The sequence below is a fragment of the Buteo buteo genome, chromosome 5 (genome assembly GCF_964188355.1).
Source record: "Buteo buteo chromosome 5, bButBut1.hap1.1, whole genome shotgun sequence".
Classification (NCBI taxonomy): Eukaryota; Metazoa; Chordata; class Aves; order Accipitriformes; family Accipitridae; genus Buteo; species Buteo buteo.
In genome coordinates this window covers 7715119-7737078 of record NC_134175.1, presented here as the reverse complement: position 1 = coordinate 7737078, position 21960 = coordinate 7715119, and the positions used below count along the sequence as shown (strand labels likewise).

Genomic DNA, 21960 nt, shown 5'->3' with positions numbered 1-21960 from the left:
CACAAACATGAAAAGGGCCAGGCTGGGGGAGCTCCTGAACCTTTCTGCAGACTGTTCACCCAGGGTCGAGCAGCCGCATCAAGACTTCCCTCCAGTGTATTCACCAGTGGGAAAGGCAGCCAGAGTTTCTGTTCTTCAATTTGGTTTTCCAGTTTGTACCTTACCTAGAGCAGTTAGTGAATCAAAGCAGCCGAAGAACAGAGATACTGTCAGCAAGATTATTGCAGGGGTTCCCTTTATGCTAAAAGTTTGGTTATAGAAGAAAAGCTACATTTTTTAGGAGTCATCTTGGCTCACCGCCCTGTAAGATCATTGTGGAGGAACCTCCATTTTCAATGGTACAATAAGAAATTTCCACTTTTAAAAAAGCCCTCTTAAATGTGACCATTGGTAGAGTACTAATACTAATAATCTTCAGGAGTCGCTACCACAGAGAAGTGGTTAGGATCCAGTTTGGTAGGATTTCTCCCCACATAAACCATATTTCACACCCTTTTCAGTACTCAAAGCTACCTTATTTTGCCTGGATGCTGTCTCCTGTAAACAAGGCCGCTCTTTGTGTCAGTTATTTTCCTAACATTTTTATAACAGTATTTCCATTCTCTTGTCTCTGGAGACTTCCGCTGCTTTAATAAAAATATATACATTTTATATTTGCATTTGTCACAGGCTAAAGAAGTGGTTCTTGGCCATTATCAACAAATAGTGCATTTTCCCCTTCGTCAGCTTAACGTGTTAAAGACAACATCTGTAACTCATTATGAATTGGAGTGGAAGGTTAAACTGGCTCAGGGTTAGTCACTGCCGTGCGTCCTAGACATTCAGAGCTCCAGAGCAAATGAGAGCATATGAACAAGTCCCTTTAAAGGCTGTGCGGAGCACAAGCAAGTGGAGGCTAGAAATGTTTCAGTGGAGCTTGAGCAGGACTGGATTTCAAGCTCCAAGGAAATTCAAGATACACCAGGCAAATGGGGGATGTGCACGTGAGGTGAGCTCACATTTACTCAGAAGTCACAGGAAGTACCAGTCTTTTTTTTTTTTTTTTTTTTTCTTTTTTTTTCCAAAACTGCAAGACTTCCAAGATTTCATTCCTTTCTGCAGGGAGGATGCTAAGATTACAGGGAGTTTCTTCACTGAAGTGGTGTACCACAGCTGTAAAAAACTGATGGTGCACAAGGGACAGAGTCCCTGGGGCTTCTGGATCGAATCAGTCCAAGCTAACACCACTTTGGGTACGTGACCACGCGCTCCTTTCTTGCTCCCAAGCTAGAGTGCAAAGTGGTAAATCCTGCCACATTTCAGAGCGTGATATTTCAAATGGGGAGAAGGTGTAGAGTAATGTTGAAAATAAAAATCACAGCATTTAGTTGGCCGTATTAAGAAATAACCCTTGGGTGAAACACGGATCAAATGTCGTTTATCAGTCTGCGGGAGTTAGGGGTTAGTTCTGGTCTCAGTTATCATGCAGAGGTCTTGGCTGGGTGAGTCCTGGTTTAGTGCTGGTTGTCACACCTCACAGGCAGGGGGTACCTGGATTGGTTTAGTTATCAGGCTGGATGTAGATCTGGCGCTGGGTCAACACTTGAGAAAGCTCCCTCTGCAACTGCTTATACTTTTGGTTGTCGGGGATAGCATCAATAGATCTACAGAGAGCAGTTTAGAAACGAGGGAAGTAAACAGGGAAAAGAACAGTCAGAAGAACTCAGTAACACAGAGCTGGTATTCTGGAAACCACCAGGAGCACACTCAGGAAGAATAAGTGTAAATACATAGGTTAGAAGAAACAGAAGAAAGGCTAGAGGAAAAGCCAAAGCCAGATGCTCTGTATGTTACCAGTTCTGAGCAGATCATCTCACCGATGCACAAAGTACCATGACTCAAACTGAGCAATGGGGAGACATAGGAAATAGATTCAATTACAAAAGCTTAAGGCAATGTTCACAAGGAAAAAGACTGTATTACATATTTCCTTTTAATGTTAATAAAAGCTTCCTGGCTAAACCCCTGCACACCACAAATGAAAATAGAGGCCTGTTATGAAAGCTGGGGTTGGGGGGGGGGGGAACCACCACACAGAACAGCTGCTTTCTCAGATACTATTGACTCCCTCTGCCCATGCTGTTAAGAAGGCAGCACAAATATTTAATTAGCACCATTATTCTATCTTCTTTCACATTTCAGTACATGAGAGAACAGCAGTATACTTATTTGTGCCATTTTTTTATTCTACATTATCACACTGTGCTAGGAGGTCTATCTGCAGTTGAAAACGAAATGATTTGGCATCACAGTTCTGTACTTTCCTCTACGAGCATGAGAACTACCCGCTTGGGATTTCTATGTAAAATTCCTAACCAGAAGTGAGCAGGGGTTGAAAAGTACAGTACAGTTTCCCTGCAGAAAGGCACAGGGGGTTTATTCACTTAATCTGTTACAGTACACTATACTTTGACCAGCGGTGCTGAGAGATAGACAGAATTTAAAACAAAGTCTATATACCGCAAACCATTAATGTCATGACTTAATTCTGGGACCAAGTGACTGTTTTTAAGAATAGTAGAAAGAGCAGTCAGAATTTAAGTACAGCTTTCAGGACTGTGAAGAATAAAACTCCTAATTAAAAATAATTCTGAAATACAAGTGCTGCTAATTGGGCTATTTTCTTCCTGGTGAGGGAACAAGGGATTAAAACATTGCTTCAAGTTTCTGTAGTTACAAGGTAGAATTTTTCCCTAAATTCCACACAACAAATAATGTTTCCAAAGCACAGTGAGGTGAACAATTAGGGACATGAAAAGACTTTGTGTAGGAAAGGGGAGTTCCAGCAAACAAAAGCAGATCAATGCTCGGCTGGAGACAGTACCACAGGCACTGCAGGGGAATGCAGGGAAGCGAAGGGGGTCCAATAGTCAGCTGGAGAGCCCCTTACCTCAGCCCATTAACGATGTCCTTTGTTTTTCCAAAATAAATCTCATTCAGTGTACTTCTGATTTTGTTTTCCATGTCCTACAAAAAAAAGAAAGAAACCAGACCTTTAGTCACATCACCGTTTCAGGAACGGTGCACTTACACTCTTCCGTGCATCGTATGTGTTCATTTTGATGTACACCACTTGCCACAGCATGGTTCAACCCCGTGTATTCCTAATATTTAAATTCTCACAGAAGGCAGTGTGACCCTATCTCTCTGCTCATACCAAAGAAATAAAGGCTTAGCTCTACTCCTGTCCTCCCCCCCTAGGCTATGAGATGTCTTTCTGGACCACAAGAGGGCAGTTTCTGTCCAGCTATCAATTTTTCTGCGTTCAGTTGCAGAAAAGGAAAATGCATTTCACCCCAACCTTACTCTGTAATTTCCTGGCACTGAATGGACTATAAGTGGCAAGTCAGCCATTTAGCATAACCAACAGGTCAATAATTTTGTGCTTACGGGTTACTTTGCATTTTTGAGCTGGTGACTCGTTCATTAAAACTGCATGGTAAACAGCTTTGAGAAAGGTCTTGTAAATAAGCAGCATTTTTTCATTAGGTCGCTTTCACTAGAGCCAAAAACTTAGAAAAAGGGATCAAAAAAGTAGTACCTGCCCTACTTTTATTTCCCAGTTCCTTTAAAAAATGCATTATAGTCTATTTGAGTTGAGAATTTCCTCCTTGCTTGCCAAAGTGGCTACGAAGATCAAGGACATCAAGAACACCTTCCTACAGGACAGTGCAATGAGACACCAAACTAGTGTTGCACCAAAGTCCTTCTGAGCAGCTAATGCAATCACATCCTTCACTCATCATGCTGAGCATACATGACTGACAGCTGCCATAAAACCAATTCCAGTAGATTTAATAAGGACTTGATACACACTGAACTTTCAGTTAAAGGGACAGTTCTGTATAACACAACCTGACTTTAAATAATTCCACCCAAAAGTGACTGTAGAAGCAAACATGGGGGTAGGAAATTGTTAACTAGTTCTCAGGAAAGGAACACTTATTTTACAGGAAGGTTATTGCTGTAATGAGCAGGAGACAAAGTGCAGAGTGGCATCTTTGTATCTACAAACAGTTGGAAGTCATACTAGGAGTACTGAGCCATCAAACGCTGAGCAGCACTCATGATTAGACTTGATACAATATGAATAAATAACTTGTTCATAAAGACAAAAGCAACAACCTTCTTGGACACAGGACCAAATATGGGTAAGGGAGCCTGCAGCAGGCTAAGGCTGCGGTGGCTTCACAGCACTCACCTCTACCAAGCGTCCAATATTGGCTATGTGTGGAGAGGAGTCACTCACGGTCTCATCTTTCTCCATCTAGAAAGGAAAGACACAGGTCTATTGATAACATGCAATTCTGATGGTAGATGCACGACACCTTTCCTTGTCAAGAGAGGGGATGGAAGAAGTGGGTCTCAAAATCCTAAACTAACTATTCTTTCAATGTGCAAACAGACCAGTAACCTACTGAGAAATTCCCAGAACTAGAGAAAGGCTCACATGTTGATAACAGAAATGTAGTGTAATAAAAACCATGAATCAAAATAAAACCCTGCTGTAGATCCCTGGTGTAGACAGGCACTACAAAATTGTCATTCCCTACCTACTAAGGGGCTGCAGGAGATCTACGATAGCAAACATGTAACGCGACCAGAAGCACAGTAGCACAGCGTATGGATATGAAAACAAGGTTGTTGTTGATGAGATGCACACAAGGATGGTGCTGTCGGTTTAACAGCTGTGAACTATCCCTGCAAAAACAGCTGTTTCTTTTAATCTTCATCTCAAACACTACTTCCGACCACACATGGGACACATTCTCCATTCTCAGGATCTCCTGGCAAAAGACACCTTAGGCATTATTTACCTTCCAGTAGAGAGGGAAGGTGAAGAAAATACAAAAATCGCAACTACCTGCAAGACTGGTGACAATTTAAACTACTGCAATAATACAGAAAGAGAAATTGGACAATTTGTAGTTATTTTTCTTTTGTTTTTTTTTTTTCTTTTAGACCAAAAAGCTGAACTAACATTTACCTATTAGGGGAAAGGAGGTACAAAGCAGTAAGTGTGGGGGGAAAGAAGCAGACTGCCTTTTGCAGTACAAATTCAGAGCTGGATCAACTTAAGTGTATAATGATATCACACACTTAGTGTAGAATCTGAACAGGAGACAGGTACCTGAACTAGGTGAGATTTTTCATCACGAAGATAAAGAAGTGGGAGCCAGTACTGCAGAATGCAATACTTGCTTTATTTCATCTGACTTTGCCCCATATAATGTCCATCCAGAGGCCATGGCTGACCATCCATGATCTGTGCTAGGGAAAAGACCGTCTCCCCCAGTTCTTGAGATGAAAATTCTGGCTAGACACAGACAAGCTGTTGAACAATGAACATCAGTCCCAGGAACCTCAACTGATACAAGATGTGCTGAGATGGCATGAAAACAAAACTGGGAGAAAAATGTAGTGGGAAGAACGGTCTTCAAAGGGTTTTACTAATCCCACTGAATTCTCTTATCCATCTGTTCATATCCCTCCCTCAGGGTAGAGTTTAAAAATCTGGGCCAGCTACAGGTTTCTTCTAATAAGCCAAGTCTCTAACAGGCTTGGGGAAGCATGTAATTTAGTTGGAACCCTGAAGGCAAAAGATAACCTAGAAGAGGGGGAGAAAGAGAACAAGGACATTTAATTTTTCCTTTAGATTGCAGTCAGACTGTTTACATGTAATGGAGACATGCTGCCTGGAGAACAGATCCAGTTGCAGTAGAGGGAGAATATAACTCTGAACTATGCAAACACACATATAGATGTTACGGTGAGTTTGGGAACTATCAGCAAATTGACCAAATCTGGGGCAGCCAGGGAGTTGGCAGTGGGTCATTTACTTCCACAGGCTCCCCGCCGCATCTCCTCCACACCTGGACAGGCCGACCTCATTGGTAAGAAGCAGAATCTGAAAACAGAATTATTTTTTTGCAAAACGTGTATTATTACATCTCCATAAAAACTGCTGCCAGAAGGAAAACATTTTTATATGCTATAGAAGCCCAGATGTTACAAGAGGCTGTTTTAATGGAGTTCAGAGTCAATAAGCAGCCATGTTATACAAACAGCAGAGTTGTTGGGATTTTTAAAGGTTCCTTCCGGTGGCTGTTACTGCACGGACCTAAGCAGAAAGCCTATAGCTGCTTAAATAAAGGGGTTAATTTGCTTCGAGGGGAAATTCCATTCTGTAAGTTGATGTTAACAAGCAGCTCATCTTCCCACTGTCACTCCCCATCTGCTGTTGAGCTCAGCCAAAAACCTAACGCTCCAGAAAGAGCCAAGTACAATCTACATGGCTCAGTCGCTCCTCTCCCGTTCAAGAGATGCACTGCTTGGCTTCCTTGCCTCATTTCCCCAGCCATCTGCTGCAAGTCTGACTCAGAGGGAAACTCACTCTTCTGGGTATATTAAGCTCTCAATGGCTGGCTGGTCACTTCGGATGTTTCCTGCATGGAATACAGCAGCTGTTTGGGCTTTCTGTAAACAATATTTGGAGGAAGAGTTAATATGAAGAGAGAAATTTAAGCTGGATAAATACTTTGGTTCATCATGAAAGTGTCTAAAAATACTAGAAAGATAAGAAAGAAACTCATCCACTGTTTTGCTCTGAAGAACTGACAACAACATCCACAGCTGCTCTGGCCACGGAGCGACATGAAAATCTCTTTAATGAAACACAAACAGACCAATGCAAGCCAAAGGCTTCCAAGCCACAGGCAGTGGGCAGACTGAAGTCTCCAGGTGGAAAATATGTGGAATTATTTGGATATCACTGAGACAAAATTTGGCCTCTCTCTCCAGCACTTATTTCAAACTGTAACGAGATAAATGAGGGTTGTGAGCTCTATGGAGCTTGCAGCTTTGTAGAAATCAGCTGAGAACCTACCTCATCCTGTCACGGCCTTCATGTATTTTCACTCTAACTGGTGTAACCAAAGATATCCCATATACTTTACCAAACTGTATATTCAAAACCACGAGCAAATCTTGGGATGCTGCATCAGCTCTCTATGCCACTAGCCCATACGTGCTCAACTCTTCTTTTTCTCAACCAGCTATTACATAACTGAACCACTGTAAAATCCATCGGTTCATGCGAAGCAGAAATAATTTCCCAGACAATTACCGTTCAGTACATCTCTGCTATCCTCTGCACCCCAAAATACTGCTCGGTTAGCAATTAAAGAGACAGTGCCTCCAGGAAACTGGACAACTGCTGAGGGGGAGCTTAAGGATCGTGACAGCTACAACTTGAAGATCCCTCTGGTGGAAAAACACCCCCCAACGCCCCGCTTAATGTTACAACATCTGGAAGTCGGTGGGATAGGCCTTTACATGAAAGCTCAACTTGATGAAAACATATGACTCTCCTAATTGCAGAGCACAAGCCTTGGAGGATTTACCTATTATGATAAATGGCAGAATGTCTCTGCTGGTGTTTTATTGAGCAGTAATATATCACAGGGCACATCTTCCTGAATGCAGGGAATGCTTAGTTTGCAACAGACCAGCCTTCATCCAGCTCTGCAAAATGTTCCACCTTCGCTAGAGAATATTTCAAGTATGAAAATAAAGCAGTACAGATGTGAGTTGAATCTGAAATCCCAGGCTTCGCTTCCCCTACAACTTTATATCCCTCCCTTCCCACACCTCCGTATGTAAATAAACTATAGGTTTTGAGCCAACTTCTTTCTCAGCAAACTTGCACTTCCTCACAATGTTCATCCTGGCTTAGGAAACACACACGGGTTCTTTGTGCGCAATGAGATCTCAGAAAGGCACCTGTTAGTCTTGCTTTTAAGGAGGGGGCTCCAGAAATCTGTCCAACAAAGTGCAGTTTTGACTATTTGCCAGAAAATGGGAAGGCTACATCTACTTTGCATAAAATGAAACAGGATCATACAGCTGCTCTTACCTTAAATAAAAGCGCAGCCTAATGAAACCTCAAAATTCAGCCAAAGCAATAGAGTGCCGTGGCAAACGACACAAGTAATTCCAATGTACACAAAGAGGACGGGACCCTAACATCTGTCAGAGAGAAAAATCATCTGCCAGGCATCTGGCTTGAATCAGGAGGGGGGTGGGAGTTACCTGCAGTCATTGGACAACATGCAAGATAATTGAAAAGCTGCTGGCATTTTTCATTTCCCTGCAAGCATTGCTCCCTTTGTTGTAAATTGGAGGTAGCATGTCCTGTCCTTTCCTCTCAGACATACAGCACTTCAATCTGCGGCCCCTTGGCAAGGCAGACGGCATAGAACACGCTGATCACTCCTTCCCTATCCAAATTCCAGCCTCAGTCCTTGTATTGACTGAAGCCTGCCAGTGTCAGACCTGAGCCGGGAGTTACTTCCTCCATCCTGGCCCGTGGTGCTTCAACGCTGAGCTCTCTTGAGTTGCATCCAGGCTCGTCTCCAGAACAGTTTGTCTGGAAGAGCACCTTTGTTTAAGCAACTGTAAAATTAGAAGTTCTCTATCTGACATTGCATGCCTCTTGGGGGAGGACAATAGCAAGGGAAAAGAAAAAAAAAACAAAACCTCAGCTTTCTCCTTCCAGTTCTACCAAAAAGTTCTTCTATAATGTCCTCTGGAGTCAAAACAGAGATGGCTACATACACTGTGTCAGTATTTATGTATGACAACACATATTGCTAAAGATTAGAACAAAACCTTCACTAGGCAAAAAGGCAAGAGTTCTTCCATACAAAAGGACTGCTTCAGCAATGATCTAATGAAGTGTCCAACGTGAAGATGTCACTTAAGCTTTAATTCTCCCTAAGTTTTCAAACCGAAATTATGATCTATGGATCCCACATGCATGGAGCTGGCTAAGAACTTTTCTCATCCTCTCAAGATAAAAGTTCATACATGCACATATATAAATCCATTATGCATATACACAAATTATGTAAAAAAATACATAGCACAATACCTATGGTTTTGTGTTGTATACCTGTGTGTGTATATACACACACATTTCTATTGGATCAGGACAGAATCTGAAATCCTATGTTGTAAACAAAACCAAAATCCGAAACTCCATTCAGAACACATCACAGGACGTTTTATTTCAATTAGTCTGTAACTCCAGCTCTTTAAAAGAAACTTCTAACTGACAAAGCAGAAGCCTGAAGTTCTCATAAATTAAAGCTACACAAAAGAGGTTTTCAACTTCCCAAAACAGGCTGAGTCCTCCATCTACCATGTCTCTCCCTCCCTTTCCTTAGTCTGTCCCCTTACAAGTATACAATGCTTGTACAATTACTTTCCCCTTATAAAACAAAGACAGAGACAACTCCTATTGTAGCACATGAAAAGCTGCATTGGGAAAACCAATGAAAAGTAGTAGTTCAATGAATTGGAAGAGATATGTCCATTTTCAGTGTATGACACTAAAGTAGACATAGGCTAGGGACATGACCTTTAAGTAGTATATACCCAGAACGTAACATCACATGGCCCCAAGCCAGGTGTAAGAATACTCAAAAACACGGTGTCTTGGGGAGAGAGAGGAAAAAAATTATTCTTAGAAATTCAGTGCAATGTTTAGGAATAGCCTAAGTGGAAGCCCTGTAGTAACAAGAGTCTGGGGATATTCAAGAAACGCAAAGACAAGTTTTTCCAAATAGTCTTGACAAAGGCAACAAAAAACCCCATGTTTGTGTCTGATGCAGGGTAACAATATTTCACCAATAGGAAATGACAGCAGAGGACAGCTATTTCTAGACTCTTACTTCTAGATCCAAGTTCAGCTCTACCACGTTACCAGGTTGTCCATTCACAGCAGAACAAATAGGACTGCTTGGTTACTTGCACCGAGCATAATCTGCAGACATTAGAAAGGGGAATTACTGAGCAAGTGTTTCCATATGAAGTTGAAAATGCTCCCCATAGTATTTCAATGCAAGACATGCCCAGCTCTTCGTTGCTGCCAGAGGTGGTGAATTAGGAGGCATTACATTAGCTGTTCCTTTGCGCCTGCTCCTGGCCACCAAGTTAATCATTCCAGTCATCACTCGAAAAATAACTGATTTGCAGCTATGAGGCGAAACTGGTTTCAAAGTAATGGCTCTCAACAGACTTCCCTTTCAAAGCATTGAAACGTTCTCTCTGCCATCAGTTTATAAGCCAGGATATTACAAAGCTTGTGAACACTTCAAAAGCTTCCACTGAAACACAAGGACATCTGCTATTCACATTTTAGGATCAAAGGTGGTCAAGTAGCTTAAATGTTGAGTTGACCAAAACCATGTACAATTTACCATGGACAAAATTATTTCAAAATTATGGTTAGGACATCAGCTTACTGGTATCGTCAAGGTAAAACTGTAACGTACCATTCAAGAGATAACTAAAACTTACTTTCGGTGCCTAGTTTGCTGCAGACTGTACGAAAAGCCTACCAAAAAGTAAAAAGAAAACCTACTGTCCTTAGGTGATGTGGCAAACTGGATTTACAGCAAAGTAAAAGCCTTGCACTCAGGAGTTTAGTCCAGCTACAGCTAAATAAATGGCTCAAGACAAACAGCTCCTCCTCACATAGCATACCTCAAGGCAGCATGAAGATTTTCATTTTCTGCCGTGGATTCTGATGAAGCCTGTCCCATTAAGCCTGCTATGGCATCTGCAAACAGAAAGTCTCCAGCCCAAAGCTAAATTCTAAAACTCGAGTTTCCATTGTTTGTGCAGCAGCAGCGCATCATTACCCCAGTGGCTTTTTTATGGTTACTTACATTGGAAGCAGGCCCTTGCTTTAATGCATCACATATGAATTAAATGATCTGCTGTTAAAATGATGACAGAAGCATGAATCTCCCCACTAAAGCTTAGAGAGTGAAAGTCAAACTAAACAAGGCCTAGGAGTTCAGGCCAAGGTGTACTGAGGACACCCATTCTCAACAGACTCTTGTTTTCCTTGGCACAGCTCTCACGTACCATAAGGCCACGGCCAGAGTCAAGCCCTTGGCCTCCACTTCACAGCTATGATTTAAAGTATTAGGAAGGCCTGTGATTAAATATTTGTCCGGGTCACCATAACTCGGGTGTAATTACTGCAAACATTTTAAAAGAGTATGCAACGCTCAAAACTGTCTCCAGATGCCTTCCTTCCTCCCCCCCCCCGCCATGCTTTTCCATCAGCCTCTTCTGTAAATCAACAATGTGAAAGAAAAATCACCTAGGTCTAGGGCAAGCTTCTGCAACTGCAATATTAACACAATTTCAATTCCTCTCTGCAATCGCAGATCCTTCTTTCCTTCACCTGGCTCAAACCTGTACAAAAACATGAACTGTTTAACAGACTCTGCATTGTCCTTTGTATCGAAAGCAACAGTCTGCCCTGGGAAGTCTCATAAAGGAGTTTTAGCTACTGCCAATCTCTCTAGTCACTCATGACCATACAATATGCCTCCTGTCCTCCAGAGTTTATTACTCTGCTCGAGTCACTGATTTCCACAGTCCAGATCTTAAGCAACCGCAATTCAGCAGCAGCATGAGGTAGGGAGATGGCAATCTTTAGCAGGTGGCTGGGGCAGAAGCATCTTCACCCAGTGAAGTCAAGTCCAGCAGATCCTGCCTGTCAGAGGCTAAGAGAGCCAACAGTCCTCAGTCTGGCACCTTCCTTGCGAAAAAAGGCTCTCTCAAGAGGAAGTCAAAGTAATTAACACTGGCACAAACCCCCCAAATGTTTAGAAGAGATTAAGTTTTTTTTTTTCCCTTGGAGATTTTTTTAAAATCAGCATCCTGGTACTGCAGGAGAAAAATATTAAAGAAGGATACTAAAAGATAACCGATGTCTTTAAGAACAGAAGAATCCTATAGTCCATGCAAAATACAGGTTCATTCACAATGGCCTAGCTGGCTTTTAAGAAAGAGACATAACAAAAGAGGTCATCTTGTATTTTTATAATCCTATTGGAATCTTCCAGTAGGAAAGTGGGTAAATCTGACAGGATAAAAATATCTGCCTGGGTAACACATATGGAAGTATAAAAATTTAGCAATACCAAAAGACAAACTAAGACTTATAAGCAAGTCTAAACTCCTACTGAATGTTTTATATTTGCAATTGAAAGCTATACTGCCATCAAGCAAAGTTCAAGGGGCTTCCTGGTAATTACATACTTATGCATTAACTGTTTCACTGGGCTGCATACGCAGCAGGAGAATAGATGTTTATACAACACCTCACAAAATCAACTTTTTGTGCCTGACTGGGGCTACTGGGTATATAAATAAGGAAAGGCATGCCTTGGGTCTGCAGCATACACTCGTGCCAATATACAGACATACCTGTCTGGTAAGGCTCCCTCCAAGGTTCATGGTACCAGAACCAGTTTTATTAGTCTGCAGCCACAGCATCACTGTGGAGGTCAGCTTGTAATGAGCAGTACGACCACTGGATTTCTCCTGTAAGTGGAAGGATAACAAAAAGGGATAGAGACAAAAGGTTAAAATCCCTCCAAAAACTAAATGGTGGCTGGCCTAGAAGACCCCACAAGCAACAGGACAGACATGTATAACTCCACTCACATAGCACAGTCTGTTTCTTAAAAACAACTATAAGTGCGCACATTCCCCTAATTTTCCAAAGCAAATCTAGTTGGAGCAATTTCACCTCCTATTACCTTGTTTTTATTACCTAATTAGTGATATTTATCTGTAGACCTTTATGTAAAAAAAAACCCCTAATCTCAGGATCATATGCACAGAAAGTAACATACTTTCAATTCTTCTGGGATTCTTTTTGATTACAGCCCTGACTTATCTCTATCCAAATTGCTTCAGGGAATTTTCAAAAATTAACAGGGGAAAGAAGTTTACAGCCCCTAACACAATATTGCATTGTTCAGTGGAACACCTGTGCTCGTTAATTGTCTGGAATTAACTGGGGTTTGTTTTCACTTAGGTATATCAGCTGCCCCAGAGGCTGTACCTGAACCTCCACCACGTGGATGGAATCCCAGCATCCCTTAATCTTCTTTGATCCATCTCCAGCTTTCTTAATGAGGATCACCCCAGCAAAACCATGATCCAAATCCCAGAGGTAGACAGAGGAGACTCCACCTTCAAAATACCTGCAGGACACAATCCAACAAGCACGTTAAAAGTAAGCAGGATCCAAGCCAGAGTCAGATATCAATAATAATCTTAAATAAGCAGAATCTCTATATCCTAGTAAAGGTTTTTCTTTTAAGACGGCACACTCTCACCAGTTATATACCTAGAAACACAGCAGTTTAAATCATTTTATAATACAGAGACTTTAATTACAAAAAACTGTACATTTCTCTAAAGGAGAATAAAAGCATAGTGAGAAACAGAGCTACAGATTTCTGCAGTACCTGAGCAAACAATTCCTCTGATTCCAATTACCTATAACAGCTGGTAAAAGCATAAGCTACAAAGTAGGCCAACACTTAAGGCTTTATTTTACAGTTTGTTCTTCCCCTTCCCCCCTCATTTTCTGTCACTATTGGGAAAGTCTGTAAGTTCTTAACAACAAAGTCCGCTAATTAAGACAAAAGGGAGCAAGTAAGTAGCTTTATGCTGCTGTCTCAAAAGTTTGTGTGAAGCTGACTTAGTGATTTATTGCAAATAGAGTTGAACTGAAACCAAGCTTCTTAGAAATGAAGGGATGCTGTTGAGGTTTACGTATTAGTCCAGCTTCAGATACGGTATACAACAGAAAGTAAGCTAGACTACCTAAATCTCAGGTTTCTGGTAGCAAAATAACACTCTTAGAAAACTAACAAAGCAACAACATCTGCAGAACCCCACTCCTCCTTTATAACACTAGTGTTAGGCTCCTTACGTGCCAGATGGAAGACGCACTTTAAAATAATAGTAAACAATGCAACACTGTAGGAAGAAAGATGCAAAAGAAGCAATTTTGGCTTCTAGAAAACCAAAACTGTAACCCACAGCATTTTACCAACTGTTTCCATTCTCAAGTGTCCTGGTTTCAGCTGGGATAGAGTTAGCTGTCTTCCTGGTAGCTGGTACAGTGCTGTGTTTTGAGTTCAGTATGCGAAGAATGTTGATAACACTGATGTTTTCAGTTGTTGCCAAGTAGTGTTTAGACTAAAATCAAGGATTTTTCAGCTTCTCATGCCCAGCCAGCGAGAAGGCTGGAGGGGCACAAGAAGTTGGCACAGGACACAGCCAGGGCACCTGACCCAAACTGGCCAACAGGGTATTCCATACCGTGTGACGTCCCATCTAGTTTAGGGACTGGGAGGTGGGGATGGGGAATCGCCGCTCAGGGACTAGCTGGGTGTCGGTCGGCGGGTGGTGAGCAATTGCCCTGTGCATCATTTGTACATTCCAATCCTTTTATTATTACTGTTGTCATTTTATTAGTGTTATTATCATTATTAGTTTCTTTTTTTCTGTTCTATTAAACCGTTCTTATCTCAGCCCACGAGTTTTACTTCTTTTCCTGATTTTCTCCCCCATCCCATTGGGGGTGCATGTGTGTGTGTGTGTGTGAGCGAGTGGCTGCATGGTGCTTAATTGCTGGCTGGGGTTAAACCACGACATCAAGTTACTAAACAGCCATAAGGAGTATCGAGCAACAGGGAATACTCTTTCACGGTGCACAACTCTTAGACCTCGGTGATGAACTCGTGCTGCAATCACCATCTCCTGCAAAGAGCTAAGGAAAGGAGGAGAGCCAACTTCAGCTGAGCCAGAAGATCAATAGCACAAAACTTCAGTAGTCAGACATTTCTGTTCTGAGCACATACTGCTGTTCTAGAAGTACATCCATAAAGCAGACAAAACACCTGAGAATTCGTTGTCTGGAGGAGAGCAAAAGCTCATCATCCAAAGACACGAGGAGCTACTATGATTGACAGTTCCCAGCAGCTAAGCTGAGAGAGTGTCACGCAGATTAAACCGTTGTATGTTCCTGCCTCTTACTGTCATGAGCGAGACGATCACTTAGATCTGCAAGTGACTGCATGTTTCTCCTCTACTGCAAGAAAGGAAAGTATCACTCATCACCGACATGAAAAACTTGTTGAATCCTCCCACCTTCATGCTCCCCTCCTTTCTAAACACAAGCCTGACAGTTGTTAGTGGCACTTCAGATTTGATTTACTGTGCATCTTGGACTTTATGTATTAGCTTGAAGTATTGTAGATTCAAGAACACTAACCCATCCTTTCTGCAAGTCAGGAGAAAAGATATTGGGAAGTTAATGCATATAACATAGGTAATTTTCCAACATGTTCTCTACACTTACAGATCAGTCCAGTACATTGTTTCAAGAAGGCAGAGTCATCAAAAGAGCCCAAACTCTTTTTAATTGCATGCATCCAAGTCTGTATCAAAACCAACGCTGACCCGAGGAGGGGTACATGACTTCATATTAACTCACCACATCATTTTATTTTTAATGGGTGACTACTGCTACTCATCACCAAGCTTAGTCTGGCCATTTAACTAACCAACATACACAGCACTGTCCTATGACATTTGTCAAGCCACTGATAATACACCATTAAAAAAGGAAAGCCCTTTGCTCCACAGGCATGCTAAAGCCAGACTTCCAGCAGGCAATTTAAACCTAACACACCAACAAACACCTTTTTTATATCCCCTGGGGAATTCACAAATGGATTTTGGTTAATGCAGTTAATGGGAATTTCAGTCCCGCAGCGAACCTCGGTTCCAATCTAACTGACCCTTCCTTTGACAAAAGGGCAGCGTGAATCAAAGGCCAGAGAGCAGAGGCTATTGTCCATTTCCAGACCAAGTTTGCTTAAAAAAAAATAATATTCACATATAGAGTAAGTGAATTGACTCAAAATGAACTGGCAGCCAATGAGAATATTACAGTGTGTACAGACAGTTTCCCCATTACCCACTTTATGAGCTTGCTATGAGCATGAAACATTAATTAAGAGAGGGACCGAAACAAGGTTTTTGGAAATTTATTCTTACCTACTGTACTTTGATCCTAATGACATGAAACAGGAAAAAAATAATTTTTATGTGGTTCACCTTTATGAGATTTTACATAAAGGCTTTTGTGGGTATTTTAAGAATGTGCTAAAATGTTGTCTGAAACCACATAAAACCATCTGAAGAACCTCCCGCCAGAACTAACAGTGCACACATGGAAACGCTTTAACTTGCCTTTGTATATTTAATGAATCAAATATAGTATTAATATTGTTTTAAATACCAACATGCTATTTCAATAAAGTTGCTTTGCCATAGCCAGATCCAGTATCTTGAAACTCAAACAACAATGCCAGCGATTGAACCATTATGAATCCAAGGCACGCCGGGATATATATTAGCCAAAGCCTCCTCTGTGCTTCAGCAATATATAATCATTTCAAAAATTCACTCCTCCTTCATGGGGAGAAAAATATACATCATTGATCACTACATTAGATTTTACTTTTCCTCACGCAGCAACTAAAATGCACTGAAGTAGGATTTCTGAAGACTATCTAAACCCAGGAAAGTCATATTTGGAGAGGGGAACATTCCTTGAAACCTGTTTTCTTCAAGAAAAATAAAGAAGTGTGACAGGTTCATTGGCTGCTATATAATAGAAAACTGGATGACAGACAGATTGGTCGGAATTTAAATCTACATTCATGAACCTGGATTTGCTGTAAAAAGGCTGGACTACCTCCAAGAAATCCCTTCACCACAGATTAAAAAGTAACACTTATTAAAATTCAGGCAGGAGAGGTAACCAGCTTGGAAGAGGTTTCTGGAAGGCATAGGCTGGTATCTTCTCTGTTAAAGACATGGATGGGCAAAGCAGAGCACAGGCCCATCAAAGTTACATGCAGCAGTTGCAGCAAAACACTTTGAAAGCACTATGTAGCTCCCAGATCAAACAATTTTCTTTGATCACCCGTTCTGGATACCCCTGCTCATGGTACATTATTGTCCCGCACAACAGCAATCGTAAAAGGCCATGTCTTCTTTAGAAGCTCGAGTCCTCTCCCAAAGCATCCGAGGTCCAGCACAAAAATCAGCAGATGCTTTTGAAACGTACAAGAGGTCTGATGTAGGAAGAAAACTCCAATTCATATTGGAGTACTTTAGAAACATCCCTAAAGGATAAACCATTTTCAAAGCAAAGTGATTGTTCCTCTTCTGCTTAGGGACACGGATCTCTCCAGGATGTACTCTGGGTTTACATACAGACAAAAGTTTGTTATAAAATGATGAAAAAACATAGTCTTATGGTTGTCATGTCCCTTTATTAACAACCCAAATGCTGTCAAATGATACCCCTTGTCCTCTCCGAGGACAGCCAGTGTTCTTCCATCTCTGGTGAAATCGCTTTTTATAAAGTTGCCCAGGAAGGTGACTAAAAGGCATAAGGCCCAACATAATCATTCATTCTCTTTACAAAATTCAGAATGGCATTTCACTCAAAATCAATTCTAGTTTTAATGTCATGATCAAACACTTAAGTTTTATATCCGTTACTCATCAACCACAGAACTCCTGGAAAAAGCTGTTTTATACAAAAAATGTCACACTTAAGACTGACCTACTTTACAAATGCAAGAATAAAAGAAAATATTTAAGCTAAGAGTGATCCAAAGCTTTATGAAGTGTTTGAAGTTTAAGCGGGTGGAGACACAGGATGGAAACTGAAGGAACTCGAGCTGCATCCATGAAATAGAGAGACTGTGGCCAGAACAAAGCCGTAACTTCAAGAAAGATGTGATAGGGGAGGAAATCCCCCAGCTTCCAGCATAGACCTCAGGAAAGGAGGAGAGATTAATCACTTCATTTTACCACTAAAGGACAGATCAGAAAAGGCACCGTAACTTTCCCGATAGCAGTCTACTTCTCACAAGCTTTGCAAATGAATACTGGACCCTATACTGAGAAAACGAGTTTCCACCACACAGCAATAAAAACAAGCTATGACTTTCAATTACACTTTAGAACCAAATCACTCATCCATAAAAACACTTGTGTATTTTCCAGTAAGTAACCGAGAGCCAGAGACAAAAACCCACCCAGTGTCTCTGGCTTATGGCTCTCACGGAACTAAGCCACAAATCCCTGATGCCAAAGTACCAATACCTGGAACCTCAGACCGGCTATGCAAACCTTCAAAAGATTTGCACAGTGTTTCAAACTGGCTCGTTTAAGGCAGCAAAATATATTTTCTTTTTTTCTTTTTTTTTTCCCCCTAAAGGTTGCATAGCTCTTTCTTCCAGCTTCAGAAGTTCAGCGTAGAAAGGGAAATGTCTCCATCTATTTAGATCAACAGACTTCCAAGAAACCTGTCATTTAAAAAACCTACCCCAAAGGAAAATATTGAGCATTCAGCTACAAATGTTTTTACAAGAATGACAATGACTGAAGTCACAATGTGAGAAGCTAGTGTCTAACAGCAACCCCAAAACATTACCTAAAACACTAGGTGAGGAAGCAGACATTTCAACTATTATTAAAACAGATGACTGTAATGGCAGGTGACTTGGCACAATTTTCACCGAGTCCTTCCCCTAGGCCTGCACCCTGTCATTTCAAACTAGCACATAAATTGCAACAGAAATATGAAGGAAGTAGCAAGTTTCAGCAACCCACCCTCCACCAAACCCAAAACACTGCTAAGGTGTTCATTCAAATCACCTGCAATCTCAAAGCTCAAGTGAGGGGAAAAAAAAAGTCTTCAGGACAACATCAAGAGATCAGAGTTGTGACTAAATAATTTTGTTGACCATGTCCTCCATCCAGTTTTCTAGTAATGAGGCTCATGAGCCTGTTCTTTATTAAAAAGGACAGGTTGGTACCAGGAACTAACCAGGATGTAACACTTCTCCCACTGGCATGAGTACAGATGATTTATAATTCCTCTCTCCCTCCTTCTTTGGTCCCAGGAGTGCAACTGTACAACATTTTCAGAATGTTACCTAAATACTTAAAATGAAGAAGGTACAATGTTTGTGTATTCAGACCAGCTGTTTTTCACCACACTTTATGAACACAGCCCAAAGTATGCTTGTGGACTCTATACAGGTATTTTACAGAAATTCTTTCCAGCATACACAGGTGCAAAAATCCCTCAAGCAAACATACCAATCTAGTTAGGTACGTGTAACTTCAATGCCAGTTGTACTTAAAAGCACACATCTGGAGCATGGTGGGATGACTCAAACTGCTAAGCAGAGTTGTGCAGTGCAAGAACTCTGTAAGGAAGGAAAACACTATCCAAACAATGGGATCCTGAAGGCTAAAAATCTCCCAGAACCTCCCATTCTGTGCTTTCTAGTACCTTTCATTATTAAAAAAACCCCTATATTGCTCACTTTTTCCTTACCATCCAATTGCTCTTGGCAGATGGAAACTAATGACCAAATCCCTTTTGAGAAGTCACCTGGAAACGGTTCCATTAACCACCTAATAAGCAAGACAATGGGTCACTTTGTAACATGTCCAAACGCATAACCGGTTCATTAACTACCAGGAAGTGCCGACTGCTTACAAATCCTTCACCCGTACCCATCCGTTTGACCAGCATGCTCTGCAGAGACAGCCCACTGCTTCATCCACCGACAGTCTGACACATTTTAGACTCTGCCAGCTATAATTCAAATATGGGTAGGAGGGGGAAAGACAGCAGCAGAAGTCTTCTATGTCATGTATTAAGTTTGCCAAAGTCTGCACAGACTACAGATTTCATGTGACGTACTTCTTTCTTCAAATAGGCATTTATCAGATAGGCTACAAGATGGCTATTATTTGTTAAGTCGCTTCAATTTTCCATCATTAAAATACCGTACATTTGCAAGACCACGAGGTGAATTTCTCTAAGTGCAAGCACAGCCATGTATTGTTAGAGATAATCAGTTCAAAAATTCCAGATCATAATAAACTGACATTTTAAAATCTAGTCTCTCTCCATTTTTGAAAGCATGTAATTGCTTACTAGGGATTTAAAACCTTCAGAGTGGTGTTTGAGGATAGTGCTGCATCATCAGTGCTGACCTCCTAATACAAGCTTTCCCTCTCCAGTGTTCAGATTTTATGTAATCACAGAGAACCGTGGGAACCCAAGGGAAAAACTCCTCCTCCACCAAATATCTCAGATTCAGAAGAGAAGAATGTAATCTGTACAGAGCTGCTCCAAAATGAAGCACCCAAAGAAAAAGAAAAAAAAAATCAGATGAAAAGCAACTACTTTAGTTTTCACAGCATGACAGTATGCTTAATTTTTTCCTCTCTTCTTCTAAATTTGCTCTAATCTGTGTAATACATATCAACAACTTCAATATTGATTCTGTTTTGAGTTTTGAGCTGCCCGTGGGCAAGTTAAGGAAGGGACCCCAACGCTGCTCTGTTTACTCTTACATCTAAACAATTTCCTTGGGAAAACATCATGGTTGTAATTTCAAAAGCACACAAACATTAAAGCAGCAAGCATCTTGGCAGTTTAGGTCTGTCTTACGAGACTTCATCTTGTACTTATCAGTCTAACCCGGAGGCAAGAATCTCACAGATGACATAATCCTGATGTCACACCCTATTGTGCAAAACCCTAGCCAGCAGTGAGATGGAAAGTCAGGTTTCCTTAGTGCTAGGATGCATAACAAATGCATCTGGATTCAATCTGCAGAGCCCTTGCTGTGAAAACCACAGTAACTATCATGCCCAAGAGAAAGCCATCACAAAGGGCTAGTAACCATTAATGAGGAACAGTGAGCTAATGGCAATAAAGTCACTTCAAAGCTTTCCAAGGGTTTTTAGTTTAGGCAAACTAGGTTTACATCTAAACACAGACAGAACGCTTATATAAAGAGCTCACAGCTGCCTAATCACTTTGTGAGTTGAAAGTTGCACTGCAGGCTGCAGGAATTGAAGCTCAGCAACTGCTCCCCCATGCACACCTACAGGCACGAGCACTGGCAAGCTGTACTAAAACCAAAAACATTAATTACGCCTCTTACATCTGGTGCTCTCCTTTTATTTACCTGGTGGAATCGACGCTGTTCTATGCAAAAAATAAATCAAATTTTGTCAAACAAATACAGCAATTGCTACAAACCTTGCGAGAAGAGCAAAGTCTTTTCAAAATTGGCGAGGAATGAACTCCACTCAGATGATCTCATGGTCTATCAGACCACGTAAAGGGACATACAAAGGCAGGGAAGGAGAAATTAGATGACAAACTATAGCAGCACTCCGAAAGAGTTAAAGTCTAAGGGCAGCACTAATAGAGGTTTGCCATTTTTTCTTGTCAAGTGGACGAAGGCTAGTATCAGAGGTGGTTCAAGCACACAATCCAGAATAAACTAAGAAAAAAAAGTAAAAACAGCGAAAAAGGGGAAAGCTATCCAGCAGCTTACAGGGCATTTGAACACGGTAGTAGAGACGATAGCACATAGTTCAATGGCAACAAACCACACAGTCAAAATGAGACATCCCTGAGGTTCAGCAAATCAAGGCTGTTCAGTGAGATTAAATACACTAATTAAAAAAAAGTCAGCCCTGTCACTGGGACTTCACTACTGGACCTGACCAGTGGCCCCTTCAAATTCTCTAGCAAAAGGCTCCTGAATCTACATATTCCTGAAGGCACATGGCTACTAACTCCATTTTGGATTGGATTCCAATCCAAAATTCAATAATAAAAGGATTACACACAATGAAGATATTTTAGAGGTCAATCCTCTCCCAGACCTCCTTCAGCTCCTACCAAATTCCTTGTCCAGAGCTCTAATATAATAAATTGAAAATGGATCAACATCAAGACACAGATAGAGGCAGAAGTTCAAAAGGCTTCATTGCTTACTCTGTTGAGGGAACTCAAAACCTTAATCAATAAAAACATTTTCAGAAGCAGAATGATTAAGATGAGTGTTTTATCTTTTTTTTTTTTAAAGCTGTTAAAAATCAAAAGCACCACTAAATCCAACTTAACCC

At 41.2% G+C, this 21960-nt stretch overlaps 1 protein-coding gene across 2 annotated transcripts in view; it reads right to left on the bottom strand.

Moving 5' to 3' along the window:
• Nucleotides 1-21960, bottom strand: part of CAPZB (capping actin protein of muscle Z-line subunit beta) — a 61929-nt gene that overhangs the window by 641 nt on the left and 39328 nt on the right. The window contains exons 5-9 of one of the 2 annotated variants that reach the window (XM_075027530.1): nt 12974-13115; nt 12331-12447; nt 4241-4306; nt 2930-3006; nt 1531-1643 (exon numbers count right to left, since the gene is read on the bottom strand). In XM_075027530.1, the coding sequence (XP_074883631.1) occupies nt 1541-1643; nt 2930-3006; nt 4241-4306; nt 12331-12447; nt 12974-13115 (505 nt within the window). In that variant the 3' untranslated portion in view covers nt 1531-1540. The remainder of the gene's footprint in view (nt 1-1530; nt 1644-2929; nt 3007-4240; nt 4307-12330; nt 12448-12973; nt 13116-21960) is intronic. The other variant, XM_075027531.1, reaches the window with a different exon arrangement.